The 27,681-nt window shown below is 59.0% G+C and overlaps 2 protein-coding genes across 6 annotated transcripts in view; one reads left to right on the forward strand and one right to left on the reverse strand.

Annotated features, from left to right (window-relative positions):
- The first annotated feature begins 1,404 nt into the window (after window positions 1-1,404).
- Window positions 1,405-25,071, forward strand: NECAB3 (N-terminal EF-hand calcium binding protein 3). The gene is made up of 13 exons (XM_068700054.1): window positions 1,405-1,630; window positions 4,448-4,472; window positions 5,461-5,569; window positions 13,137-13,162; window positions 13,502-13,599; window positions 19,732-19,868; window positions 19,977-20,098; window positions 20,321-20,400; window positions 20,527-20,580; window positions 21,135-21,247; window positions 22,155-22,232; window positions 22,612-22,703; window positions 23,363-25,071. The coding sequence occupies exons 1-13, from the start codon at window positions 1,541-1,543 to the stop codon at window positions 23,389-23,391; spliced, it is 1,053 nt and encodes a 350-aa protein (XP_068556155.1). The 5' UTR covers window positions 1,405-1,540; the 3' UTR covers window positions 23,392-25,071.
- CBFA2T2 (CBFA2/RUNX1 partner transcriptional co-repressor 2) overlaps window positions 24,843-27,681 on the reverse strand; it is a 58,702-nt gene continuing 55,863 nt past the window's right edge. For all 5 annotated transcript variants that reach the window (XM_068700051.1, XM_068700050.1, XM_068700053.1 and 2 more), the window contains exon 11: window positions 24,843-27,394. In XM_068700051.1, the coding sequence (XP_068556152.1) occupies window positions 27,110-27,394 (285 nt within the window). In that variant the 3' untranslated portion in view covers window positions 24,843-27,109. The remainder of the gene's footprint in view (window positions 27,395-27,681) is intronic.

Consider the following 27,681-nt stretch of genomic DNA (forward strand, 5'->3'; position numbering starts at 1 on the left):
TCCCTGCACCACCACCAGCAGTGCTCACCGCCGTGCTTGCGGGATGCGATTCCTCAGGATCAGCAGTCCCTACAAAAGCAGGGCCAGCACCGTGAGCCCTGGCAGGGCCAGAGCACGTCCCCCCTGTGCCATGCAGCCCATCTGCGGAGCCATGCGCGGGCTGCCCCACGCCGGGCAGAGCTCTACAGGAATAGCTGCTGTGTCCCAGGGATGAGTCACGGTGCAGCTGAAGGGCTTCCCTGCTTCTATTTCGGATCGCTGCAGAAAGAGCTGATCGCCCGTGTAGGAGTTCTCGCTTCTGACAAGCACGCGTGGGGATGGGGCGAGCGTGGCTGTGCCACCTGGAGCGGGGAGTTGGGCACGAAGGGAAGGAGCCTGACACCAGCCCCGTTTGGGGCCTGCCATCTCCTCACAGGTGGGACAGCCACGGAGCAGGGTTCGGCACGGCCCTGCGCGTGCACCTGGAGAAGCCATGAGACGAAACCTCCCCGTGAGGCATCCTTGCGCTGGCCCCGTGCTGCGCTCGCAGCCATTTTCCCCTGGGAAGGGGGCAGCCGGCCAGCCCCGCATGCTGTGGCTCCGTCATGTCGGGCTGGGAAGCGTCTCGGCTCTGGAAGCTGGGTTATGAGAAGCTCAGCAAAATGGGTGAGGCTGCAGAGCGCCCTGTGAGGAGAGGAGCTGTGCCGATGCAGCCTGCCGGGCCCTCACTCTGCGCCCAAAGCCCCGGGTTGTAAATAAACCCCTGGGATGTGGGGTGGGAGAGGAGTGGGGAGAAGGGAGGCTGCAGGGGCCACCTGGGCCAGCTGTGGACACCAAGGGGCCCTTGGCACCACTGGGGGGCAACTGGAGCCAGCTGGGAGCTCGCTGGGCTGACTGGAAACACACTGGGGATGCAGTGGGGATGCATTGGCACCACTCTGAGGTGACTGGGATCACACTGGGGATGACTGGGGCTGTGATGGGCTGACTGGGACCACACTGGGGATGCAGTGGGGACACGTTGGCACCACACTGGGGCTGACTGGGATCACACTGAGGTGACTGGGATCAAACTGGGCTGAATGGGGCTGTGCTGGGCTGACTGGGACCACACTGAGGGCGCATTGGCACCACACTGAGGTGACTGGGATCATGCTGGGGCTGACTGGGATCACACTGGGGTCACACTGGGCTGACTGGGATCAGGCTGGGCTGACTGGGACCGCACTGGGGATGCACTGGGGACGCACTGGCACCACACTGGGCCTGACTGGGATCACACTGGGACCGCCTGGGGCCCCCCCCTCAGCAGGGCCGCCACAGCGGCGACCACCGCGGCCCCCCTTGCCCCGCCCCGCCCTTTCCCTTTCCACCAATGAGGAGCGGGCCGGGAGGTGCCAATCACCCGGCTGGGCCAACCGGAGCGCCGCGGGGGCGGGCCCGGGGCTGAGGCAAAGTTGCCGGGCGGCTGCGGAGCCGCTCAGGGGCAGCGCGGGGACCGCCGGCCCCTCACGGCCGCACCTCACGGCCCCCTCACGGCCCCTCAGCGCCCCTCACGGCCATGGCGTGCGCCCAGCTGCTGGCTATGTGCCTGCTGCCGGCCAAGGCCGGTGCCGTGCCGCACCGGGAGCCGCTGCCCATCTTCCACGACGTGAGTAGCGGCGCCGGGGAGCGGGCCCCGGGCGGCCGAGGGGGGTGAGGGGGGTGTGGGGGAGCGGGACGGAGCCGGGCCGGGCCGGGCCGGGCCTCAGCCCCGCAGCTTGCAGGAGGGCATTTAACGTCTTTTAACGCCTTTTAACGCCTCCCCGGGCGGCTCTCTGCGGCTGGCCGGCTCCCAGCCGTGCTCCGTCCCGGGCATCGCCTCCGCTACCGGCACCTCCGAGAGCCCCGAGGCGCGGAGCTGCCTCCCTGCCCTCCCCCAGAGCCGTGTGGATGGGGCCGGGGGGCTGCGGCTCGCTGGGGGCACCCAGCGGGGCCTGGGGAGCTGCAGGAAGGGCTGGGAGCAGCTCCAGGGGGTCCCTGCTGATGCTCGTGGCGGAGAGAGCTCCTGGGGGCTTCTGCTGTGATGAAGGTTCGGGGGAGAGGTGAGAGAGGGGGCCAGGGGAGAGAAAAGCAGCCTGTGCCTGCCTGGATGTGCCAGGTTGTGCCAGGCCAGCCCTAACGAGCCAGGTCAGCTCTCCTGGTCAGCGCTCCGGCATTTGCCACTGCTGGAAGCTGCTCACAGCCCGGGGAGGTGAGGAGGAGGAGGAGGAGGAGGAGGGGGGGGCTTTATCTGATGCTTCGGTGTGGGTGCTGTGCGAGCCGCAGCGCTGCCGTTGCAGTTCTGTCTCTGCAGACATCCCAAGCCTCTGGGATGTTTGGCCCCCAGGCTGGACCTCAGGGCTCCTTTGCTTTCCTCTCTGCATACCAGAGACTGAGCAGAGCTGCCTGGGCAGCCAGCCGTGAGCACAGTGCTTTCACCCCGCTGTCCCCTCCCTGCTGCCAGCCTGGCCCTGGCTGAGTGTCTGGGAGCTGGGGTTGCTTCCAGTCCTGCGTGCAGGGGTAAGCCTGTGACATCCTTCCTTCCCAGGGCTGGAGGGCTTGGGAAGTGTCGTTTTGGTGCTTCCTCCATCGTTCTCAGCCTGTCTGCCATCGCAGGCACTGAGTGGGGTGCAGCTGCTTGGGCACAGGGACAAAGGGACAGAGACATCTCTCTCTCAGGCTCGCAGCAGTGTTCCTGCGTTTCTGGAGCTGCCAGCTGCCCTGAATGCGAGTGAGGATTGAGGCAGGGCTCCCACGCAGACCTGTTCCCACTCCCAGGCTGAGTCCCCCTCACTGTCCCCAGCATCACCCAGCCTCAGGGGACACAGGGCAGGCGCTGCCCCCTCTCGCAGGGCTCTGGTGGCTGCTTCCCAGCTGAGCTGAACTCAGGTAGGAAGTGCAGACCCGAGAGCCCTGGTGGCAGCAGATGCACCAGCAGACCCTTTAGCCTGGAGAAACCTTTGCTTTAAAACCCAGAGAAATCCCTAATGTGTGGGAACTGCAGGTTTCTGTACTTAGCTCTAGCGAGGAAGCTCTGGAGCGCGACGTGGGAGCCCTGATGGGCGTCCACAGAGCTCCCTGCTCTACTTTCATGCAGGAAGGCAGCCTGGCCCTGCTGGAGGCTGGCACCCTGCAGGTACGTTACCTAACGCTGGGCAGCTCAGGGCAGCGCCTCCAGAGGAGCCTGCTTTGTTCAGAAGAGCATCCTCCGAGGCATCCCTGCCTGTTTTTGGCCGTGGGGATGGACCGGAGAGTTCCCTGCTGGGACCAGCATCAGAAAATCCTCTGCCCAGTTGCAAGGGAGCAGCATCTTTGGGAACAGGATTCTGCTTTCAGCTGTCTTTGTCTCTGTGCAGTTATCACGAGCACCTCTGTGGCTGACTGCGGGCTGAGCCCTCAAACAGTGCAGCAAAAGCATCAGCAGGGAGCAGGGGGTGCAGGGGCAGCTCAGCAGGGATGGGGCCTCCTGCAGCCAGGAGCAGAGCTGGTCTGGGGCGCTTTGATCAGCGCTTTCTACTTTGCAGCTGCTTGGAAAAGAACCTAGCACGGTCTGCCTTTCCTCTTTCCTGCCTTTTTTTCATTCCTGATCTTTCTTCAGACCTGGAAGGGATGGCTGAAAAGAAAGTTGTTACACAACTTGCTGTTGTCAGCTCTGCTAGGATGTGCTAGCCAAAGCCTGTGCTGCGCTGTCTGCGAGATGTTCCCAGGCTGCAGAAACCGTGCTGTTCCTCCCCAGCCAGCCAAACCTGCAGAGAGCTGCTGGTGAGCAGGGAGGGAGGAAGGGACGAGGAGCCCCAGCTTTCTGCTGGGCCATGAGCAGGAGAGTCGGGTCAAGACACGGCACTGGAGCCGCTCTCAAACTGTGCCCTGGGGCCAAATTTGTTACAGATGAATGAATGAATGAATTGCACTGGAGGGGGTTCATGTGTCCAGGTGTCCCAGGCAGAAGGACTGCATAGGGTGGTTACACCGCTCAGGGCAAGAGCTGCCCATCAGTGCTGAGGGCTGAAGTGCTGGCGGTGATGCTCGAAGTGTTTCCATTGTGGGGTGTTTTTTGCTCAATGTCCTTTCATTGAAAGGATCTGAACAATTCAACACCTCCCATCACAAGTCTGTAGCAAAGCCTCAGCAATGCCCCTTCTCCTCTGTCCCCCTCTGTTCTCTAAAAGATGCTCTGAGCAAGTGCTGGGCCCGCTCAGGCAGCAGCGGGTGTGCCGGGAGCTGTGTTTGGCAGAGGAGAGCGATGGTTTTCATCATTTACAAAGGGAAATCTCCCCCAGACTGGCGTGTGCAGCGCTGTCCTTCCCAGCCCCGGTAACGCGGGCTCCTGCGGGGCCCGGAGGTCTCCCCGCGGTGGCTGGGGAGAGCTGGCAGCTGGCTCGCTCACTGTTGAGCCACGCCGCTCTTCCTGCCGCCTCTCAACCCCGTCGTGTTTTTTCCCTTTCAGATTTTCCGGCGAGCCGACAAGAACGGTGAGTGCTTTGTTCTGCCGCCGCCTCCCCCTCGCAGCCTGGCTCCGGGCGAAGCGGCAGCCCTTCCCCACCGAGAGGCTCGCTGCAAGAGCAAAGGACGAGGGCAGGCAGCTCTCTGCCTGGAAGAAAAACGCCTTTCTGCTCTGCCTGCTGGAGGAAACACCGGCCAGGGGCTGGGAAGGGGCTCCCCAGCCTCACCACCTGTGTGTCACGGGGGGCAGAGCCTCCCGGTGCTGGGTGCTGCTCGGTGGGGCCAGCAGCGGGAGGGAGGGCAGAGCAGGCTGTGCAGCACGGCTGGCTGGGCTCCAGCAGGCTTTTTCTCCACCCCTTGCAGGACTGTTTGGGTCTCTGCCCCGTATTTGGGTGACCTGCTGGAGTCCCTGGTGTCTGAGAGTTGGGCTCTGTTATATTTGACACCTGGAAACCGGCAAGTCCAACATCACAAGGCATTTCTCTGAGCCTTCCTCCCACCAGGCTCTTCTGGGAGATTGCAGATTCCAGGAGCCACTTTTATTGCAGAGCAGAATGCAGCTCAGGAGCTGAAGTTCTCCACACATGGGAAAGGGGAAGCTCATGAGTCAACCGAGAGATTTTCTTTCCCTTAAAGATCTGACACCATCCTCACCGTTCTGTGTATAATAGCTCTGTGCTGGGGAGAGCTAAAGGGAAAGCCTGCCTGGAATGTCACTGAAGTACAGAGCGTCTGGATGTGTTTCCGAAAATGCTACAAAGGGGTCATTTGGAAGGGTTGGAGTGGCTGAAATGCCTGCCTGGCAGCACCCGCACTGCTTGCCAGCCTTCCTAGGTGTTTGGTGGGGATGCTCTGGCTGGTGGGACATGCTTTCAATGAGATCTCTGCTCTAATTATTATGCACAACACGCCCAACCATCCCACGCTGCTGGTAAAGAGGCTGCTGGGAGGATCGCTGGGGCTTGTACGCGTCTTTCTGCAGATATATAATTATTCTTCCCTTTTGTTTAAATGCAGATGATGGGAAACTGTCATTTGAGGAGTTCAAGAACTATTTCGCTGATGGGATCCTGAGCTCGGAGGAGCTGTGGGAGTTGTTCAGTGGCATTGACAGGCGTCATTCAGAGTAAGTACCACGGTGGTGCAGAGGAGAGGAGATGAAGGAGGATATAAAACTGCCTGACTGTAGATGGAGGACGTTCGGAGGCGGGTGCAATAAATAGTCAGGGTGAGATAAACCTACCTCTTGTAACACGCAGATGTTAAAACCCATTAAACACCGGGTACAAGTATTGCTGGTGAGAGAAGCCAGACATTTTGAGAACAGGCGTTATCAGATTTACTGTAGTGCTATAAAAGCAAGCATCCATTTAAAATCACATTATGTTGGTTTGAAAAACGTATTCCAGAAATACACAGCCCTACGGAGCAGGTTGTGTATCTGCAGGAGGAGCATGTGGTGGTGTGAGGACGATGAACAGACAGCTATCTCGGTGGTTGCTGACACAGGGAACTCGTTTTCACTTATGTAAGAACTTCTTTCCACCAGAAATGGGCCTTGTGAGTGTCGGTGTAACTGTGAATTTAGGCCAGCTTCTTTAAAAACAGAAATGAATTGCACTTAGCTCTTGGTTGCTGTAGATTGGGGCTACCCAGAGAAATCTGTTGGGCTTTCTAGAGAAATCTGCTGGGCTTGGCTGGCTTTGTCCCAGTCGTTCAGAGATCAGTGTGGCCTTGCTGGGGATCCTGTGCCCTGCCTGCTGCTGAAACCAGGGGTGTTTTGGCCCTGGCAGGAGCCAGCCTTTGATTGTCTGTCTCGTTGGGCTCGTTGGATGCAGGCAGCAGGAGGTGCCCTGCCAAAACCTCCTCGTCCTCCTGGAGGTCCCAGGGGTTTAGCAGAGAGCCGTCACCTCTGTGTGAACGCTCCTTCCATCAAGCTTCACTTTGGGGTGACTTTGGTGACCACAGGAAGCAGACTGCACGGAGCAGGGGCTTTACCTGGATGCCAAACATCTCCTGGTTCCCTGCTGTGTTCCAGTCGGGTTCCTCCACCTGTCCTGAGCAACAAAACGGGGCTGTCAGAAGGCACACGAGTGGCACCACGGAGCCTTGCTAATGCTGCCACAGCCCATGGCAGCTCTGCCCAACCTCAGCCCCTCTGCTTGGGGTTGGGCAGGGCGCTGAGGCACCCTCCCAGCTGGCTGGGGTGTGTGGCAGCAGGTGCCAGCCTAGCCCCGAGCTGCCCCGTGTGCTCTGTGCCCCCATGTCCCCAGCAGCACGCCCTCTCCAAGCGCCGTGCGTGGCCCTGGCTGCGGCGGTGCTCCCTGCATGACGGCGCGGTAGCTATGACAACGTGGCAGCATTGAGCTGGTGACATCTATTAGCAGGGCATGACCACTGTGGTTTTGATCCCTTTTTGCTGTGAAGAACAGAAGGGACCTCGCAGACAGAGCTGCTTTCCAAATTTGTGTGTTCTGGGACTTCAAGGCCACGTAGGAGGCCCCCAGCCCCACGAGGATGCTCTCGTTTCTGCAGGAGCAGGCTGGAAGGCCTGGCCGTGAGGCTGTTTCAGGGATGCTCCCTGTTTGTGTCCCAGGCTGGTACGTGACCCACACGCAGGGAATGGTGTGAGCGGCTGAGAGAGGGATGGATTTGGGGTTGTGGTTGCAGGGAGCTGTGCACGATCGCTCCAGCCTGACCCCCAGCTGGTGAAGGAGGAGGGGGGGGCATGTCCTGGAGCAGGAGCCTGGCTCTCTCACTGCCTGCTGAGAGGCATCTCGTCCCCTGCAGACACGTTTCTCAGAGTGCTGTCATCCTGACCGGGAGCTGTGTGCCTGCCAGGCTCAGGGACTTCAAGACAGGTTTGTCCCCAGGGAGATCCTGCCCAGAGGCTGCCGTGTCTCCCCTGGGCCACCTCCTCTGGTGTCACACACAGCACAGCCTGCCAGGAGTTGGCGTCAGCTTTTGCTCCAGGCTGGGTTTGGCCTTGCGCTGATCCGTGGCATTCGCTGTCACACGCGTGGCACAGAAACTGCCTGGGGCAGGCAAGCAGCCTTGGCTCTGGGCAGCCTCAGGATGCGTCGGGTGGTTCATCATTTTGCTGAGCTTGCCAAAGACTTCAGGGCTGTAAGGGATTGTGCTCTGTGTTTGTATAAAGAGGGGACCAAAAAGCGTACACAAGGCTGTGTGCAGAGCCACTGCACAGCACGGGCAGCAGAAATCAGGCAGCGTTCGATGTGCGGGACCAAAGAGAGCTTCCCGTGGCTCTGTGTCTGGAGCTGGGCTTTGTCATTTGTGTTTGGGGTGCTCAGGGTGACCTTCCCCTTTGGGCAAACTCGTGGCTCCCAAGGGCTGTGCTTGTACCCTGGCCATCCCCTCAGCAGAACCCTCCTCCAGGGCTGCCTGCTTGCTCCGTGCTTGAGGGACCCTTGAGGTGCTGTAAAACCCCCGGCGTGGTGGTTGTCTGCACCACTGCTTGTGGAGGGGCTGTGAGCACGGGGAAGGATGCAAGGAGAGCCAAGCTGTGCTGGGCCAGGGCTCTGCCAGTATCTTTCTGCCACCAGTGTGCACAGAAGGTGCTTAACAAGACCACGTAGGAAGCACCTTTACCCTCACAGCTTCTAGTGGCCACTGGTTTGGAACCTTCTTGACAAGACCACTAGCTCCCGTAATTCTCTGCTCCACAAATCTGTCTAATTTTGTTCTGAAATCATTTAGGCTTTCGGCTTCAACCACATAGGCTGCAAGCGAGTTCCACAGTGGAGCTGTGTAGCATAAACTGGTTTTCCTTCGGTGTGTTTTAATGCTGGTGTCTGCCAACCGTGTGGGATACGCTGCAGGTCGTTACGAGAGGTACTGCGAGGTGCTCAGTGAAGCCTTCTCCCTGCAGATGCTGTGATTGCTTTGGGCTTTATGGAAGGAAAAAATGTTCCATGACTGAGCAGAGCACATTCAAACAGTCTGCTTGTGTCTGAAATCAAAGGCTCAAGGAGCAGTGGTGGTCAGAGACCTTCAGAAGGCTCCAGGTCAACCTGCTGCCGGTGTGCTGCTTAAACGTGAGTTCAGCACAGGCATGGGCAGCTCTGCAAACAAGCCCGGCGTTCTCCTTTCATGCCCCGGAGCTTTTCTGGTGATGGGAAAGCTTCAGCACTAAGCCAGCGGCTGGGTCTGGCCGTGAGGGTGCTGTGTTCATCAGGTCTGGGTTGAAAAGATTGTTTTCTTGTCAGTGCCAGCCTGACCGAGGGAGACACAGCAACAGAGATTTTTACACCCAGACGTTATCCGTGCCTGAGTAATGGAGTGCTGCCCAGACACATCCCGACTCTCTTTCATCACTGCGAGACTGCATCTGCTCCTCTGGCTCACAGAGCTGACATCTGTGAAGATTAATATTTTAGAGGTCTCATACATTATTCGTTCTCCATCCAGAGAGGCCGTAGCACCACGCTTCCCTCCCCTCTCCTCTGTCCTTCCCGTCAGGTCGTGCTCCACCTCCTGTTTGTTCTGGCGCTGGGGCAGGGTGCTGGCAGCCTGTGTGTTTAGCCACCTCCGTAAGGTTTGGTTCTATTTTGAGTCAGTGGAATAAAAGCTGAGGTGTAGCCCAGCATATCTTCGGTGGTCTGGGTGGTGGGAATAGTAAAGCTCGTCAGAATGTTCCCTGTAACGTCTTTGAATCCAAAATGTTTAAACGATTTTGTTTAAAATTTTATATTTCCCCATGAGACTTCTTTTTCCTGCAGTTCTCAAAATTATTCCATTTTGGCTTTAAAATATCTCCTTATTTTAATTCTTTGACATTTAAAAGATGATGTTCCACGTTGAAACCAAATGCAACTTCTCATTGTGATTGGGTCCAACCGCCAGGTTCGCTGTTTGGTTTTGCTTGTCAGAAAGCACAGTGCTCAATCTGGCGCTGGAGCAGAACAGAAAGCTGCGTCTCCCGGGGAGAAGGCATTTTCATCCACCACAACTTCTGGGAGAGGAAAGAAATGGTTTGGGAAGGGGTGAAAAAGCTCTGCTGCCGCAGAAGGGCCTTGGGAGAACCAACACACAGCTCGCAGCCTCCCCGGACCTCTCTGCAGCAGCCCCCAGCCCGGGCTCCGCGTCCTCTCCCAGGCACCTCAGCACGGGGGCTGGGGGCAGCGTCGCAGAGACCCCGCTCTGAAGCTGTCAGCACCGAGCTGCGAGGTGTGCAGCTGGGCACTCGCTGCTCTTGGCGTCAGCTGCTGCAGTCTGCCCCGGGAGGTGTCATGTAGTCCCCGTGGAGCTTTCTGTCCTGCATCTCCTGGGAACGGTTAGAAAAATGAGGGTCAGAAAATCCTCCTTTGGGTGAGAGGGAGCGGTCAGAGGGGAGTGACAGGAGGCTGGATATGGGCTGCTGGGAGTCTGAGGCTCTGAGCTTGAGCCACGAGTGAAAGATTTTGGGTTTCAGTAGAAGCACTGACCTTCTACTTTAAAAACAAACATAATCTCAGAGGAAACAACCTCAGTCCTTTGGTGCTGTGGAAGAATGGTTGTGTAAACTGTCCTCCTGTCTTTGGTCAGATCCTCGGTGTCACAGCATCAGCCAGTCTTTCAGCTCTGGAGAGCAACTGCACCGCCTGAGAGTGCGGTGTGAGGGTTTGGGAGCCAGACCTCACGGCGGAGGTTTCCAACCTGAGCATTAAATGATAAAAAATAAATAAAAAAATCCCATCTGCGTTGCCGAAGCTGATTGATGTTTTCTTGCATAAATTCCAGGCGCATTCTGACAAAATCCTAACAACATAATGATGACAAGATCCTCCATCATCAGTTCAAGCTTAATTACAGTTAATCAGAGGTTTGAGCACAGTCAAAATAGAGCGATGTGGAAATGCGGAGCGTCTCAGGATAAGCGCTTTGGAGACAGAGGGTGGCTCTGCGGTGACAGGGGAGGGCAGAGGGAGGGGCAGAGGGAAGCCTCTTGCACCCTTGCCGTCCTGCGAAGGGCTCAGGATTTGGCCCGCAGGATCTCTGCGTTAGCTCCTCCTGCTTTCTGGTGTGAGAGAGCTGCTGGTGGCTTTACAACGATGCTGTTGGTACCGATGCTTTCGTGCTGTGCTCTGTTCGTACCAAGCCACGTTGTGCCCCGGGAGCTGATGTTTCAGCACTGACCTGGGAAGAGCCGGGTGTGATTCTGCACTTGTGTGGGCAGGAGCAGGGGGGGCAGGACCTGGGAAGGGGCTGGGCTGGGCAGGGAGCGGGTCTCCTGCTGCAGGAGGCTGGGTTTGCCACGGGATCTTGGTGATGGGCTCAGCGTTTACTCGTTCAGTGTTCTAGTGATTAATTAATTAGCATTTGCTTTACGTAGCGAAAAGAGAAGCTACAAAGAGCTACCAGCAGTCTCTGGCCTCTCCTTCCAAGCCGCAGCGTGGGTGCTGCCAGCAGCTCTCTGACACACGGGCACCTGGATGCCCAGGTTGGGGTCTGGGCAGTGCTCTCAGCTGGCGGCCCCTTCTCATTCCTGCTGGAACTTTTCCCAGCTCCAGGTTCTTACTGGGGACAGACGCAGATGCGGGGGTAATGTATGTGCTAGGTATGTGCCTGCGTTTTGCTAACGTGGGTCCACATCTCTGCTTTGGCAGGCTGTGCCTATTTCTTGGACGGGGACCAGTGGCTGCAGTTACTCCTCTGGGGTACGGGTGCTGCGGTGCGTGCCGAGCCTCTTGTGCCACTGCAGCAGCAGGGCACTTCAGTGGCTCTGCAGGCTCCAGGCAGCTTTCAGGATTATGTGGAACAAATTAAGAAGGAGCAGGACGTTTTTGCAATGTAAATTTATGCTTCAAACCCCAGTCCTCCTTGCGGAGCTGTGGTTGGATGCACGGAGCTGCTTAGAGATGGGATCAGCAAAGTTTGACAGAGTGGAATTGGCAGATGAAGGGGCGTTGGTTTTGTTGACTATCTGTGTAGTTTCTCAAGGGAAATGCTATTTTTTATTCTCATCAAACACTGTCTGCAGTGCCAGGACAGTGCACCAGATCCCCGCCTTAGTCAGCTCCTACAGTAGGTGTTTGAAGCAGAGGAGCCAAATCCCACCCCAAATCCCATCCCCAAACTGTCCCTTGCCTAAGCAGGGGGCTGTGGGGACCCCTCACACTGATAGGGGTTGGGTTTGCTTCTCAGGTGCAGCTGCTTTAACACAACTAGCTGCTGTTCCTCACCACCCAGTACTTCCCCTCCTAGCACCCCAAATTTGGGTTCTCCAGGAAATTGTAGGTGGGGAGCATCCTCCCATGTCAGTGCCCTCCCCTGGGACACCCGCTCACCGCCAGTCCCAGCGTTTCACTGCCCACCCTGGCCTCTGGTGGCTGTGCGAGCTCCGGGGTGCCCCAGCGGATGGCTCTGCTTGCAGTAGAAGCAGTGCTGAGGTGTTGTGTGCCCTGTAAGGAGTGGGCAAACCTAAAATTTGAGCTGTCAGATCAGAAATGAGAGGCTTCGTGGGTGGCCTTGCCCAGCAGGATTTGCACCTTTTGCTAATTTGAAGCACTGCGTGGTGTTGAACCGTGCAGTGGAAGCTCAGCAGGAAGGCAGACCCAGAACCATCCCTGGCAGCGCTCACACGAGCAGCGGGGCCGCGTCCTCATGCTTGGAGCCCAGCAAGCTGCAGGCATCTCCAGGTCCTCTGCACGTGATGGAGCTTCAACGTTTAAAAATCTCCTTCGTGCTGCCTTCCACTTTCCCGATGAGAAATACAAATGGCTGCGGACACTGAGGGGATTCTGAGACCAGAATTTCTGCAGGGGAGGCTGATGTGAGTGAGTGCCACCCTGGGGCATTTTCCCTGGAGGCCGTGTAGGTGATGCGAGGCATCAGCAAACCTCTGCTTCTGCCCGCAGTCCCCTCGTGACAGCCGGTAGGTGTTTCTCAGTGCTTCCTCCTCCCTCTCCACCCCAGCTGTGCCTTTGTGAGCACGAGGAAGGAGCTCAGCCCTCTGCCTGCGGTGCTTGCTAGGCCTCGCAGAGCTGCAGGCACGGGGTGATGAGGCTGGGCTGGGGGCTGGGGGGGGCTGTTCTGCCACGACCCCGTTGGCACTAACGGGACGGCCTCCCTGCCTACCTGGACCTGCTGGCTTTTCTGCAGGATTCCTGCCTTACCTGGCATCAAAACGGCTCGGGGATCTGACCAGCTTTTCAGCGTGTGTGTTTTGTTCTTTTCTTTATCATGTTTGCTGTCTGCAGGTCCTGTGGAGCTCCAAGCCTTGCAGGATGCCAGCCTCGCTTCTGGCTGCCTCAGAGGGGCAGGAGGGTGAAGCCCCTCTGGCTTCTGGAACCCAGAACAGAGTCCATCAGAGGAACAACCCCTCTCCTGGACTATTTGCAGCTGTGAAGCTTCCCCTGCCCCCAGAGGGCTGAAGGCAGCTCCAGGGCCCCTTGGCAGCAGCTGCAGCTGGGGCAGAGAGGCCAGGAGAGGGCCTGCTGCCATGAGGAGAGGATGGGGCTGAGACAGGAGGGGGGTGTCCTCACTGAGCACGTTGTGACCTGTGGGGAAAGAGGTGCTGCAGCAGCAGCTCTTGGGTCTTGTCAGGTCCAGGACCCGGAGCTCTTTATTTTAAAAACAGAGCTTTTAAAAACGCTCTGAGGGGCTCCAGGCAAGCCTCCACGACCCTGCTCACCACAGCTCTTTCTCCCAGCCCAGCCCCACCATCTAACAGTTTTGTTTTTTTTTTCTTGCAGCAACGTGGACACAGAGAAGCTGTGTGGTAAGTGGGACGACCTTCCTGCTCGGGGTGGGCTTTGTCTCCTGCGGGTCCGCAGTGGGGTTTGTGCCCACCTGAGCAGGGCAGGGCAGGGCTGGGTGGCTCAGGGGCTCTGACCCTGCATGTGAATCCCTCCAGGAGGGTGTCCCAGGGCGTCTGTGCTTTCCTCCAGGGAGGAGAGGTTTTGTCACAGGAGTAGAGGGCTCTTTTGCTGCCAGGCAGGAGGTGTGACCCCTGGGAGAGGGATGGGAGTGCTCCAAGCAGTGCTGGGGGCAGCTGGCACAGGGGAGGCTGGGAAGGAGCTGCTCTGGGAGCTCACTGTTGCCTTCTCTCCCATTTCAGATTATTTCTCAGCGTATCTTGGAGAGTACAGGAACGTGCTTTCTGCTCTGGAAACGCTCAACTCTGCTGTCCTGGCAGCCATGGACAAAACCAAGCTGGTAAGGATGGGGCAGGAGGGCTATGGGGCAGCCAGGGGGTAGCAGAGCTGTGGTGAGCTCAGCTCCTCGTTTAGTGTTATCCTTGGGCTGCAGGGGCCACAACCGTGGTGCCTCCCGGGTGCAGCGGGTTGCCTGCAGCAGGGAGATGTGAGGTGGGTGGGCTACACGAGGGTCGGTCCTGCTGCAGGCAGCTGGAGCTCCTCGCAGCCCGTGCTCCTGCCCGCAGGGACAGGAGTTGCTGTAGGGACAGGGAAAGTGCCAAACGGTCAGAAGGAAAGGAACGGTGAAATTCAGACTGCCGGCTCCGTGCTGTGCCCATCCCTGCTGCGAATGCCTTCCCTCCTCCTGCAGCTCGCGCCGACAGGAGGCACATCTGAGGCTGCTAATTAGGCTGAGCAGTGTCCTGCCTCGCAAGCCTTCCTGCACACTGCAGGGCAGGGGCTGTGGCGCCCAGCACTGCAGCTGACGTACAGCTGTGGGAAGAGCTGCAACCCCCATGGGTACAAGGATCTTGTTCGCATCTGGAGCCTGTGAAATGGCTCAGCTTTGTGTCTGGGTCTTGCTCTGTTTCGTGGCCGTGGGAAGGGCTGGCCCCTTTCTTTCCCTTGCATCTGACTGATGCTCAGCGTGAGGCGGACGAACGGCACGTGGCTGCGGGAGCAGGAACACGAGCAGGACCTTGCGCTGATCGGCATGGCCCTGGAGCAGCAGGGCTCTTGTGGCTGAAGCATGAGGTGCCTGAGCAGCTCTTCTCTGCTTGGCAGAGGTAGGAGAAGGATCAGCGGGTCTGAGAAACACTCCACGTGCCCCTCTCTCAGCAGGCAGGTGAGGGTATGGAGGCTGCAGCCCCAGCCCTGCATCACCTGCACCTCCTTTGTGCTGCGCTGGGCCAAAAGGCCGTTCGTGAGGCTGTGGCAGGCAGCAGGTGAGGCTCTGTGCTGTGCCAGTGCTGCTGCGGGCGGCAGAGCCAGCGTGGCCCTGCCCGGCAGGGCAGCTGCAGCTCTCTGCTGGCTCTGACTTCGGTAAGAATCACCTCAGTTCTAGGCAGGGCGAGTGAAGCACCCACAGCTCGAGCTGTCCTGAACCTCACGGGAGGAAGTTTGGACTGAAATTTTCCATGTGCCTGCTGGGAGCTGTGTGCTTCTGGGGGAGTTAGGGCAAGGCTGAGTCAGCTGTAGCCATGGCAAGGAAGGTGAATGGGGAAGATGGGCAGCTGCCCGCTGAGCAGAGGGACGAGGAGGGCCGGTCCTGCTGCTGGCTCTGCCCAGCAGCCTCAGTGGTGTTTGCATCTCTGTGAAGTCCCCGGGGATGCTGCCCCCTGAACCTCCCTCTGACCGTATCCAGCCTCAGCAGCGTCTCCCTGTACAAGTTTATTAAGTGCGAGTCCAGAGGGAGAATGATTCATCTGGAGGGGGCCGTGCTTTATTTGAGTTCTTTTCTGCCTTATTTATATATTTATTTATCTTAGCAACAAATTCATTGTATATTCATGCATTTCTCCAAAGTACAGCACAATTACTGTCTGCTGCGCAGTGCTGGCGTGATGTATTCATTCACTTAATGCTTCCTGGTGTAAACATCCCAGAGAGCTCCGTTATAATTACACATCGCTCTGCAGCCGTGTTCAGCACGTACCTTGAACTAATCATTTTCTTAAATTAACTTCTCATTTTTATCTCCCGGCCCTTTCCTTGGGCTTGAGGAAAGACAAAACAACCTGTGCTGGGCTTGTTGTTTAAGTTACAAGACCTTGGATGCAGCTGCTAGGAAATGGGGCTGGGCAGGGACTTCTGGCAAGGGGGAAGCCGGTTTCCCCTACTGAAACAGAGTTCTGTGGGGTTGTTTTCCCACCTGTGGTGGCTCTGCCCAGAGCTAGGAAGAGGAGGACAGGGCGGGCAGGCACTTGCAGCACGGCTCTCACCCGTGGCTCAGCCCCAAGCTCCTGGGTGCCCTGGGGCAGGTGCTGACCCTCCCGGGGCGCTGCTCCCTGCACTTCCCCATTCAGCCAGGCTCCACACCAGGGAGGAGGCAGGAGAAGGGCAATGCTGTGGCTCTGTAGCCATGGCTTGTGCTGGAGCTGTGGGAAATCTGTTGCTGCTGGAGGCTGGCAGAGATAAAATGCTGCTTTCTTACCTGCCGTGACCTGGATGCATACCCGTGTTTGTATTCCCAGGTGGGGATTGGTTTTGGGCTATTCTGGGATTATAGGGTTGGATGGGAAGATTTTAGACAAAGCTCACACCGCTCAGAGCCAGAGCAGAGGGCAGAGGTTTCCCATCTTATGTGCCTGCCTGCCAGTTCTGTTAATTCAGACATCCCTAACGGCCCTGGGGCTGAGGACCAAGAGCTGCGGTTTGGCAGAGGAAACCTCACCCTGGGGGTTGTGCTGGAGGCACAGCAGCACCGGGAGCTGAGCAGGCTGGACGGGATCTGCCCACTGATGTGGCCCTCTCCATAAAGCTCTGCTTACACAGCAGGGCTGCGGGGTCAGCAGAAGATAATTTTCAGTCCCTGCCTGGTTTTCCCCAGGCTGTATTTAAGAGAGTTTCCTGTGGTGCCCAAGGAGGCAGCGATACCCCTACCAGCTAGAGGAAGAAGGGCACATCGAGTGTGACCTGGGGCTCACCAGTTAAACCATGGCACCTCCTGCTTAGAGCACGATCTGCCTCCAGCTCCTTCCTTCTGCTGCTGGAGGGCTGCTCTCCCCTGCACCCTCCAGGCACTTACTGCGCAGCTGTAGAAGGTCTCGTGTACGTACGAGCCCACTTTACAAGATGAAAACCAAACAGAGCATGAGATACTTTGTTAGCAGAAAGAAAGCACGCCTCACGGGAGCTGTGCTTGGCATGCTCAGATGGTGCTAGGACAGTGCTGCAGCAGGTGAGGCAGGGAAACACAGAAACCAGAGCTCGGAGGGAGTATGCTGAGGCCGTGCTGGGAGCTGTGGTTTGGAGCAGTGCCACTGGAAGGACTTCCAGTGTCCGGGATTCCCACCTCGCTGCAGGCCAGGAGACCTGGCATGGCTCAGAGAGGGCTCGGTGCCCTCTGCCAGGCTGCTCGGTCCTGTGCCCGTAGCACACCTTGTTGCCCCAGCAGCCTGCAAAGCGTGGGGAGTGGAAGCCAGGTTGATCCTCACCGCCTCCGAGGCTGCGGTTCCTGCAGGAAACGGTGTTTGTGCGGGCAGCAAACCTGCACGTCGCTTCTTGTGGGTCCACGGTTGGCAGAACGAAAGCAAATTGTCAATGGGTTGTGCCCATTCTTCAGTGCTGGAAACGTGGCAAAGGAAGATGCCTCTTCAAGAAGAGGTGCTTTTTTTTTTTTCATTTTTTACCAAATTCCATCATTTCCTTATGCATTTTTAAAATACAACTGCTGCTAGCTATGCTAAATATGCTAAATGCACCTTTTTCTGTGGCTCCACTTTGCGGTTACAGTGTCATAGTTTCAGAGTAAGGAGCAGACTGTGGAAATACCTCGGGAAGCAGTCTGATATTTCTCTCAGGAACCCAAGTGCTAGAATCTTCTCGTTCCCCAGCTTGCCGTCGCTGCACGCTAAGCTATAAATACCTCTCCAAGTCAGATGCTCTTACGTCTCCATTGGCAGGAATTGTGTGTTCACCTATTCCGTTCTGTGAACATCATCATAGGAAACTAATAAAACCCCGCAAAGCACAATTGCAGCAGCTCTTGGCAGCTTGGGGATTTTCAGTTGGGTCAACAGAGCAGAAATACCTCTCTGCAACCAGAAGAACTCCTCTTGTGTCTGCCGAGTTATTTACAGCTTTCCAGGAGTCTTTGCCGTCAGCAAGAAACGCGGTGTGCTCGCTGAGACACAACCTTACTGAGACTCTGTTTCTGCAGTACCTGACGGGTTTTGCTCTGCCCCCAAGGTGCAGCTGAAGCAGAGAGGAGTGTATTTGCAGTCACTTCATTCCCTCCCCCAGCGTGCAATCACCCAGGTTGGTGCAGAGCAGGGAAACAGCATTTGAAGGGCACTGAGATGCCTCCCGTGACCCGAGCGCAGGGCGCACGGCACTTGGGGCTGGAGGTGCTGGGTGAAGGTGGGCTGCCTGGCCTCGGAGGGGTCTCACTGGGCAGACGTGCCCCAGGCTGGGGACTGCTGCTTCCTGCTGCGTTCCTGAGAGCTCTGCGGGGCTCCTGAGAGGTTATTTCCAGCCTTCTCTCTGCTGGTGGGCTGAGCAAGGCGCGGGAGGGAGCTGCCTTGTTGGTGCAATGCCTGTCTGAAACAGCACGTCCCCATGGGACCCGGCTTTGCCTGTGCAAAGTGGTTGGAGGTGCCTGGGAGGAGCTCTGGGCAGGGGTCAGCACGGGCTGGAGCCTCCAGAAACATCAGGCAGGAGCCTGAGCTCCTCTGTGTGCAGCTGAGGGTGAGCTTGTGGGGGCAGCCCAGGCCTCTCAGCATGAGGCACCCAGCACGGGATCTCCCAGGGGGTGCTGCCACCTTCCCAGCGCTGTTCCAGGCAGGGAGAATTGCTTCCCCCGAGCCAGGCCAGGCAGCAGGGGTTTCTCTTTTGCAGAGCTGCAGGAGGAACGGGTCTCCTTGGGGCTGCTGCGTGTGCTTTGGGAACAGACAGCCCAGGCTGTGCCAGCCCCCGCCTGCGGGGAGATGCTGGGGTAGGGACAGAGGCACTGGGGTAGTCTGCAAAGGGCTCTCCCTGCAGAGAGAGGGGCAGGGGCAGCAAATTCAGCCCAATTCCATCCTGGAAACAAAATGGACCGTGCCATTAAAAAATAAAAGGTGGATGGAAACCGACACACAGCACAGGCTGCACTGAGAGCTGCCCGCCCACCTGGGTGGGGAGCAGTGGGCTGTCGGCGCTCTGCAGACGAGCATCCTCTCCACTTCCAAGGCCAGGAGCTGGTGTTCCTGTAGCCCTGCAAGGACGCGTCCCCAAACGGAGCTGTTCCCAGCAGCTGTTTGCAGCTTCAGGTGGGATGGCTGCTGCGTTCGGATGTGCCTGTGTGTTGGGGTAATTATGGCAACGGCTTCGTTTCTCCCACGCAGGCGTTGAGCCTGTCCCTCGGGGCAGGGGCTGCCGGCTCCGTGCCACCCCTGTCCCCCAGAGACGCTGCCTTTGAGCCCCAGCCCGAGGAGCGGGGCGGCCCCAGGTGGGGCCTGGGCCTCGCACCGCGTTTTTGGCACTGGCGTTGAGAGTTTCAGTCCAAGTGCTTTTACGCAGAACTTCTGGAATTTGGGATCCTCGGTTCTTCTGCCTGTTGGAGAGAAAACAGGATAGGAATTGGAAGTATTTGACCTTAATAAAGCAGTCACATCACTGGAGGCTGTCTTGGAGAGGGGAGAGGGAGCTCGCAGTGCCTGTTGCAGGGGTGGCAGCCTGGCTCTTGCGGTGGTGGGGGTGGCTCAGGTCTGGTGTGCCTGGTGGTGTCCTCGAGGGAAGGGGTGGTCCGCTCCTGCTGGATGTTCCTGCAGAGCAGCCAGCTCTCCTGCATCAGGTGGAGACTCCCTCTGTGGCCTCCTACCACCCAGCCGTGTCTCTGGGAATGCTCACAGCACTGCCTGTGGCTTCTCTGTCCCTTGAGTCTTAAACGCTGGGCACGGGGGCTGGCCTCAGGCTGCTGGCTGCACTTCCCAGCTGCTCCCCTTGCCCTCCTCCTCACCTTGCCTGGCCGTGTACTGAGCGGAGGCACCTCGCTAAAGGTGCAGCAAGGAGCAGGGAGCTCTCTCGTGACAGTGCAGTGAGATCTGCCCGCTGCCCAGAGCGCCCAGCACACCTTTGTGCCAAAACCCCCAGCAGTGAGCTCAGGTTTCTGCTTTTCATCAGCTCGTGCCCTGTACCCGGTGCCGAGCTGCTGCGGTGTCAAGGTGAGGAGCCCCCTCCTGGGGCAGAGTTGCTGTCGTACAGCACTGTGTAACCTCAGCTCATCCCTCCTGCCCCCTCGGGGCTCCTGCTGCGCTGGCTGCTGTGTGCAGGCAGGGAATTCGTCCCGCTGCACCTCCTCATCCTGCTGCAAAGCCCCTGCCCTGCCCCGAGCCTGCCCGCTGGCACCAGCAGCTGGGGACTTGTGTCTGTAAGGGCACAGCCCCGTGCAGGTGTGTGAGGGAGCCGAGACGCAGGAGGCACCTGACCTTTCCTCCCCCCTTCCCCGCAGAGGTACGAGACCTCCTCCAAGACGGAGCAGTTCCTGACCCGCTTCCTGCTGCGGGAGACCATGCACCAGCTGCAGTCCCTGCAGGGCTCGCTTGAGTGTGCCGTGGACACCATGGAGGAGCAGGCGGGGAGGGAGAGGTAACGGGGCCCTGGGGGGACAGCGGGGAGCAGGATCTGCCCTTTGCAGCCTCAGCTGGCCCCGCTGAGGACTGGCTCCGGCTGCCCTGTTGTGTTTCATTCCTTCAGGAAGGACGTGAAGAAGTCAGAGAGCTCCGTGGGCCTGAGGTCAGGGAGGCGGTGTGGGCGCAGAGGGCAGAAGAACGTCTGCCTGTCCCCGACGGACCCCTACTCCGGGATGCTGACCACAGGTAGCACCGCCCGGCCAGCCTGGGGCTGTGTGCTTGGGACCTTGTCTGCTGTGGGGTTGGGTCCGGTGTTCCCAGAAACAACAGCCCTGGATGTGGCAGGGTTCATGTGTCTCCTGGGCAGTGGGGAGAGTTTCAGGAGAAAATAAGTTTCTTGGTTTCGGAGTTCAGAAGCTTTTGTAGTTTTCTGAGCTCGCAGCGAGCCTTCTGCCTTCCCCTGCGCAGGCATTTGCGTCGAAACTGACAGCCAGTGGATGGCCCAGATCAGCAGGCTCCAGCAGCTCATCGAGAAACTGGAGTGCAAGGTGCGTGGCAGCAGGGGGGGGCTGGGGCCGGGCCCACCCGACAGCGAGCTGTGCTGGGCTGGGGGTGCCTCTCGTTTCGCTTTGTTACAAACTCCCTGCAGTTAACGATGGTTTTGTGAAACGCAGAGCCCACGCCTGGAGCCCCTGAAGGAGGACGCAGCGAGCAAAGGAAGGGATGAGGTCAGTCGTGGTCCCAGCTCCCTGGGCAGTGACTGGGGAGCACACGGGTTGCCCCTTGCACACCTCCGTGCTCCGGGACGGGTCACCTGCGTTTGCTGCCTCTGCTCTGGGTGGGCTCCTTGCCCAAGGCTCACGTGGCTTCTTTGGGGCTTGTGGGTGCTCACGAGCAGTCCGAGGAAGGCAGCCCCCTGCTCGGGAGGGCCCAGACCTCCCGGCTTCTCTCCAAGCCCCTGCAGGCCGTGCACAGCCCCAGCAGAAAGTCCCCAGGGCCAAGTTCCTCTGTGGGCTGGCAGCAGACACAGGGACATGCAGCAGTCCCAGAGCAGGGCACTGTCACCAGGTGGAGCACAAACCCCTGGGCTGTGCGGGCTCAGGCTGCTGTAACAGGGACGTGCCCAGCTCGGAAGAGGATGGTTTGTGGTCTTGGCTCTGTCCTGGTGGGGACAGCCCCGTGCTCGTCACCTCCCCGTGCTGCAGCAGGGTGGGAGGAGGGCAGGCAAGGGGACGGCTCTGCCTGCGGTGCCCCCCCCCAGCCTGACCGCCTGTCCCCGCAGCACATCCTGGTGGCCAAGAGGCAGATCTCGGTGGCCAAGAGCGGCGTGGAGGAGTTCCGCCAGGCCTTCAGGTCCTACACCGAGGTCACCGCCGGGCAGAGCAGCTGCCTGCAGTAAGTGGGGCAGGGGGCAGGGCTTGCCCAGAAACAGGGGGCCCCGTCAGTCATAAGGGCAGACCCGGGGAGAGGGGCCCTGGCTTGGCTTCTGCCCTGTGCCAGCCCTGGGCAGTGAGCAGGGCACAGCCCCTCGTCCCCCACGCTGGGCACAGTGGCACGGGGGTGGGCTGGGCAAGGGATGGGGGGGTTACACCGACAGGAACGGAGGTGGTGTGTGCGTGTCAGAGGGTGCAGCACTGCTCCAGCACTGGAGGACTTGCGAGGAAGGGGGAGAAGCCAGGGGAGAGCTCTTGTCACGGCACTGCTTTATTTAAAATGTGTGCAAGGCTGGTGGGGAGCATCTGGGACCACCTAGAGCTGCCCCCCCGTGCGAGACCAAGGCTCAGCACCACTGTGGAGCTGGGGCAGGGCTGAGGATGGAGCCCCAGGTTGGGTGCCGTGGTGCAGCGCTGCCAGGCGCCCCTGGAGATCGCGCAGCTGCGCGTGGAGAGGCTCTCTCCTCCCACGGGAGGCTTCAAGGCACTCGCGGAGGGAGATGTTCGTCCTGTTCCCATTTCAAGTGTTATCTTTCAGCTCTTCAGCTCCAACTGTACAAACCTGCGTTTTCAGGCCAAACAAAAGGAAGGTCCTTGTTTTGACGTGTGGCAGAGAGGATGATATTTTTTCTCTGGAGCTGACAGGCTTGCCTGGCGTGAGAGCTGCCCGTGTGGCAGCCGGGCTCCCCGGGTGGGCAGAGCTGGGCAGAGCTACAGGAGCTGGTTTGGGTGCGGGGTCCCCTGGAGCACAGCTGTGGCTGTGCCCAGAGGTCGCTGCTGCCCCTGGGGTCCCGGTGTGGGGCTGGCAGGTGGATCTGCGCCCCTCGCCCCCAGGCGGCCCCAGCTCAGGGTTGCTCCTGTCCCCGCAGCGTGTCTGCCTGCAAGCTGACGGACGAGGCCTGCTTCATCCTCTACGAGTTCTGGCAGGACGTGACTTCGTGGAGGAGGTTGGAGGCTTTTCTTCTGCGTGGTGGTGGTGGCGGGTCCGGGTGCTCGTAGACACGCTGGGGGGTGGCTGAAAGGGCTCCCTTGGGACTCCACGGTGGCCCCGCTCACCCCCTTCTTGCACAGCCTGTGCTGCTGCTGGCACTGCCCTGCCTGGCACGGAGCCCCAGGGGCATTTGCAGTGGAGATGGGGATGGAAGCCCAGGCAGGGGTGGGGAGCGGGGCAGAATGGGACATCCTGCTCTGGGCAGCACCGTCCCCTTGCACCGGGGCACAAAAATGCGCCTACAACAGAGGGGCACGAGCGAGCCCTGCCCCTGGGGCTGGAGCAGGACGGCCTCCTCGCCCCGTGCTGCCCTGACCCTGCCCGCTGCCTTACAGCCACTTGCAGTCCAGCTACAGCAAGAGCTTCCAGCGCGCCATCATCAGCCTGCTGGAGTCCCCGGAGCTGCTGACCACCATGCTCTTCCCAGGTGAGCGGGGCGCGAGGTGCCGGCCGTGCTGCGCTGCTGCTGCGAGGGCGAGCAGGCGCCTCGTCTCACTCCGGGGCAGAAAATTGGCTTGGGGGGTCACTGAAATCGTGTTTTCTAGCATGTTCTCTGGCCTGGATAGCCAAGCAGCTGGGAGCATGTCCCAGATGGCAGCTGTGCTCGAGCCAGGGCTCAGGCTGCTATCAGTGGGACTCAGCACGCTTCACGCCTCAGTTTTCTTCCCCAGATCCCTGAAACCTCTCTGCAAAGCGCTGCCCCTCCCGCGCCTCTCACAGTGGCTGTGTCCCAGCTTCAGTTTGAAGGCTGAGTGGTGCAGAGGCAGGGGGGAGAGCCGGTCAGGGAAGATGCGTGTTCCCTGGGGCAGCAGCAGGAACCTGACCAAGAAGTAAGGAACGGGGGGAGTGTAGAGAGAGACAGGACCACGTCGAGCTCCAGCTGAGGGTCTCTTGGGTTTCCTGGCACCACCTGTGGCCGTGGGTTCTGGTGCTCCAGAGCCTGCTGCCTACAGGGGAGCATCAGCTCCTGCTGAGCAGGGGCAGGGGCAGAGCCCTGCTCTCCATCACCCCCAGCGTCCACCGCCCCCCCGTGTGATGCTCTCCTGCCTGCTGCCGCCCCCTCAGCCCTCCCCTGTCTCTCCCCAGCATCCTGGTGGATCATGAACAACAACTGACCCCGGCGACCAGCAGCTCCCAGGACGCAGCTGGCAGGCAGAAGGACGCAGAGCCCCCTGCACAGCCACCGCCATCGCTAGCGTTTGTCACCTCCGCCTCCCTGCCCTGCGGCCCCTGCCTCGTGCTCGCCTCCCGCAGCCCGGGGGCTGCCCGCCCCTCAGCTCTGGCAGTTCGACCCTTCTGCTCGTTTCGCGTGATGTATTTATTCCTCTTCCTCCTGGTGCCCAGGACAGCGTGCAGGGAGGGGCTGGGGGATGTGGCACGGCAAGGGTGGCTCTGGCCCGCTGTCACAGCCCCGTCCCTCACCCCTCAGAGCCACCCTTGGGGGAGCAGTGGTTTTGTCCGGGGAGCTGGGCTGGCTCGTGCTGTGAAGAGTGTTTTATAGGAGAAAAAAAAAAAAGATTCAGCAAAGGCAAGCGGAGTGTGTTTCTGGACAGGACTGCCAGCCGCAGCCCGCACAGCCAGTGCTGGGGTTTGGGGCAGCCTGGGTGCACCTCCCCTCTGCCTGCCCCCCCTTTTTCCTGCAGCTGAGGGACCCAAACCCAGACCGGCACCCAGAGGCTGGGGCTGTCCGGCTGAACACCCAGCTCGGGGCGTGCAAGGAGCCAGGAGAGCCCCTGGGGCTGGAGCAGCACAAAGACCGCCCCATCCCATCCTCACCTTGCAGAGCCAGGAGCTGCTGTGCTGGTGTGGAGCTGGTGGCACCGAGGGCAAAGGGGGCTGGGCAGGACGGGGGCTCCCTGCAGGGGTCAGGGTCAGGAGGAGCATTCAGAGGCTGGGAGCTGCCCGCCAGCACCCTGCCACACCACCACGGGGGGTCACCGAAGCCAGGGTGGGCCCTGGGGGGTGGCAGCAAGCAGGGGCTCCCTGCATGGGACGGGGCACAGGAGGGGACCCAGCTCATCCCTGGCCACAGCAGTGGGGTTGGGGGAGACCAGCTCCTGGTTAACTTGGCTCCTGCAGGGTCCGGGGCCGCGTGCAGCCACCCCCAGCTTTGGGCAGCCCCGGTTCCTGGCCTGGGAAGTCCCACCCAAGCTCCAGGGCCCCCCAGCTGCCAGGACACCCCCAGCCATGGGCAGTCCCTGAGTCCTGCATTTATTTCAGGAGGGTGAGGGCACTTCTGGGATGCTCCCTGCTGCTTCTCTGAGCCCCCCGCACGCCGAGAAGCCAGGCTTTGGGGTCCCCCCACTGCCCCCCAGGTGCTGGGGAGCAGGCAGCAAGGAGTTGGCACTGCAAGCTCCCCCCCCAGCATGCTGCAGGCTCCTCTGTGCCCCAAATCAACAACGTGCTTAAAAAAAAGAACACGCTTCAATGCGAAGGGAAAGAGACCCAAAGTTCCCCAATACCTGACTGACGTCCAGCTCTGCCTGCGCCCCCGCAGAACCCCCGGCAGCTGCCCGGGCCCCGCCACAAAGCATCGGTCCTTCAAGGAAAGAGGCCCGAGGAGCTGTACGATGAATATAGTCTTTTTATTGACTACTTTTGAGTAGAACAAACTAAATACATCTGTAACAGTTTGGGTTCCTTTATACAGTACATTAAATAAGTTATGCACAGGAATGAAGTAACAAATTCCTATTACAGAATTAAATGTCAAAAAAAAAAAAATAGAAAACTCACCCCACCAAGTCTTCTTCCCAGGTCTGAATTTCACATTTATCGTTACAATTTTTTTGTTTTTTTAAAAAGCAATCGTTCTAATCATGACCGTTAGTACTTCATTCATTTACACTGGGGTTAATTTTAATACACAGCCAAAGTTGCATGAGAATTATGGAAGACAATCTATTTACAAGCCATTTTCTCCAGCACGGCACCGCGCTCGTTCCTTTCTCAGCCGCTCTGGCAGCGCTCGGCCCCCCCGGCCCCTGGTGTGCGCTCAGGGCCGCAGGGACCCGCTGGGACATCGCAGCCCCGTGTTGGTACCTGAGGCAGCTCCCAGTTCTCGTGCGTTGTGCTGCGGACACGGGACAGTCCCAGCTGCCACTTGAGAGCTTTTGTGGAAACCAGGAGACTTCGTGGCTTTTTTTTCAAACTGAAACCTCGCCGATGCGGGACTCGCCCGCTCCATCCCCTGACAGCAGCTTCCAGAACAACGTTCCCCGTGGGATGAAGCCGGTTCGCTGGGTAACTCGGTTATCCCTCGGCACACCCCTGCCAGCCAGCAGGCAGCCACAGCACGGCACACTCGGTGACTATTCATTACATCTCTATTATTCACCTCCAATTGAAAAAGTGATCAAAAATAATTTGGGAATTACTTGCCTCATTGGGCTCCAACCCAGCAATCATACAAAAGCAGTCACGGAAACACAGCTTTGCTGAATAGATGGTTTCCTGGATCCCATTTGCGCACAGCATGTGGGATCTGTGTGCGTCCCCGAGGGCACGCTCCGGTGCCTCCCATCCGCCGCCGACAGCCTCTGAGGGGAGAGCTCCGAGGCTGCGCCGGAGCCGAGCCCCGCAGTAGCTGTTGGCGGGTCAGAGCTCCGCAGGCTGCCCCCGAGCCCTCCCCACGTGCTGACGCAGGGGCTCTGCTCCCTCCTGGGGCTGGCGCTGGGTCCCCGCAGCTTTGGGTCGGGCTCAGGGTGCTGACAAGGTGGGGGAAGCTGCACGGGGCCCCCGGGAGGGCCGCGCGTCCCCACACACCTCCAGCGGGGCCAGGGATCCCTGGGGTGGGTGAGAGCCGGCACAGGGTGCCGAGCTCTGCATTGGTGTGGCCAATGCGCGGGGAGAGAATGGGCTATAAATAATCCGCTGCAATCACATTGGGATCTTTGTGGTTGAAAACACCACCGGTAACTCTCCAACCAACAACTTCCATGCAAAGAAGAAATGCTTTCTGCACAGCAAAATAATGGTAGCCAGGTGGAAAGCGCAATAACCGCCCACAAGGAATCCAGATTTGGTCTGCACATTTGCACTCAGCAAAGGTCCAACCCCGAGTATCACGCAACTGCCTGTCCAGTTACAGCGAGGGATTAAAAACAGGCCCTCCAGCAGTGACCAGCTGTACTTCCCTGGTACTGACATTTGGTTTAGAGCTGTCCTCAGCAGACGTGTCCTCTCCTCAGCCTCCGCAGCCTGGAGCCGCCACCCGCCGCAGGCAGGAGCAGAGAAGCTCGGTTCTCCCCAAGCAGCTACGTATTTGTCATTGCACTAGAGAATGAGATGCTCTTGCTGGAAAATCGGCTCTGGTCTGTTCAAAGCAACAAAGAGCCAGCACAGCTAACTGAGAAACCTTTGTCTGGCAGCAAGATTAAAAAAGAAAAGATGCGTATTATGGAAAAAAGGTAGCTGAATGAGGGGGCAGTTCAGACACCTCAGGAGAAGAGCCTGAGCGCGTTTGACCCTTGAGAACAGGGCTCCTTGGCTGGGCACCGCTTGCTCCGCATTTCCTGCCGGTGCTCCGTGGGGGCCGGGTTCCCCTGAGCGAGTGCCCAGACCCCCCGGGTCCCACACGATGCTCTGGTGCAGCCCTTCGGAGAGAGCAGCACGGAGGCACCTTGAGCGAGGCCGACCCAAGTCCTTTATGAGCCCTAAAAAAGGCAGAATGAGATGGCAAAGCCCAAGTACCGGTGCTCCGGAGGAGGCGGCGTGGATTTGTCAATTGTGCCAAGTGACAGAAGTTTCTGCGGTGTGTTTTTTTTTTTTTCCAACTTAAAAAACAAATAAATCGGGAAAACTAATCAAATGGACTGACCCAAAACTTCCCTTTTAGAGTCCGTTCGTTTCTATTGCTGTCACAGACGCTGGAGTGGAGGATCGAGATGTGGCTGCCGAAGTCTTCTCGAGGGCCGGGCTGGACACGCCATCGATGGCCTTGGCGGCTGTGGAGCGCCCCGCGGGCAGAGCCAGCGGCTTGCTCTGGCTGTGCAGGCTTTGGCCGCAGATCCGGTGGTGCCTCTCCCAGTCCTTGTGCTGGCAGAAGGAGCCGCAGTACCGGGCGATGTTGCAGCCACTGCAGGTCTCGCTGGCCTTGCGGCCGCAGTTCCAGCAGCTCTGAAAGGACCCAAGACACCACACTTCAGAACATGTTTCATTTCCAGAGCTGTAGGACAGTGCTGACTCGACAGCTCTGGAGGGGACGTTCATCCCCCTCTGGCCCAGATTTAGTAATATTAAGATGAGCAATCCATTTATTCTTGCTATTTCACAGCCCTTTGCCAAGGGTACTAACCCCTACTCCTCTGCCCTACAAAAGCCTGCCAGACTGCGCTGCACACATCCTCTCCCCTAGATCCACCCAAACGCACACAGGAAACAGCAGGCAAGGACTGAAAAACACA

The sequence above is a fragment of the Anas acuta genome, chromosome 16 (assembly GCF_963932015.1).
Source record: "Anas acuta chromosome 16, bAnaAcu1.1, whole genome shotgun sequence".
Classification (NCBI taxonomy): Eukaryota; Metazoa; Chordata; class Aves; order Anseriformes; family Anatidae; genus Anas; species Anas acuta.

Coding starts and splice junctions, on each gene's coding strand:
- NECAB3 (XM_068700054.1), top strand. CDS start 1,541: ATGGCGTGCGCCCAGCTGCTGGCTATGTGCCTGCTGCCGGCCAAGGCC. Junction 20,401..20,526: donor TCGAGAAACTGGAGTGCAAG/GTGCGTGGCAGC, acceptor TGTGAAACGCAG/AGCCCACGCCTGGAGCCCCT. Junction 22,233..22,611: donor GACGTGACTTCGTGGAGGAG/GTTGGAGGCTTT, acceptor GCTGCCTTACAG/CCACTTGCAGTCCAGCTACA.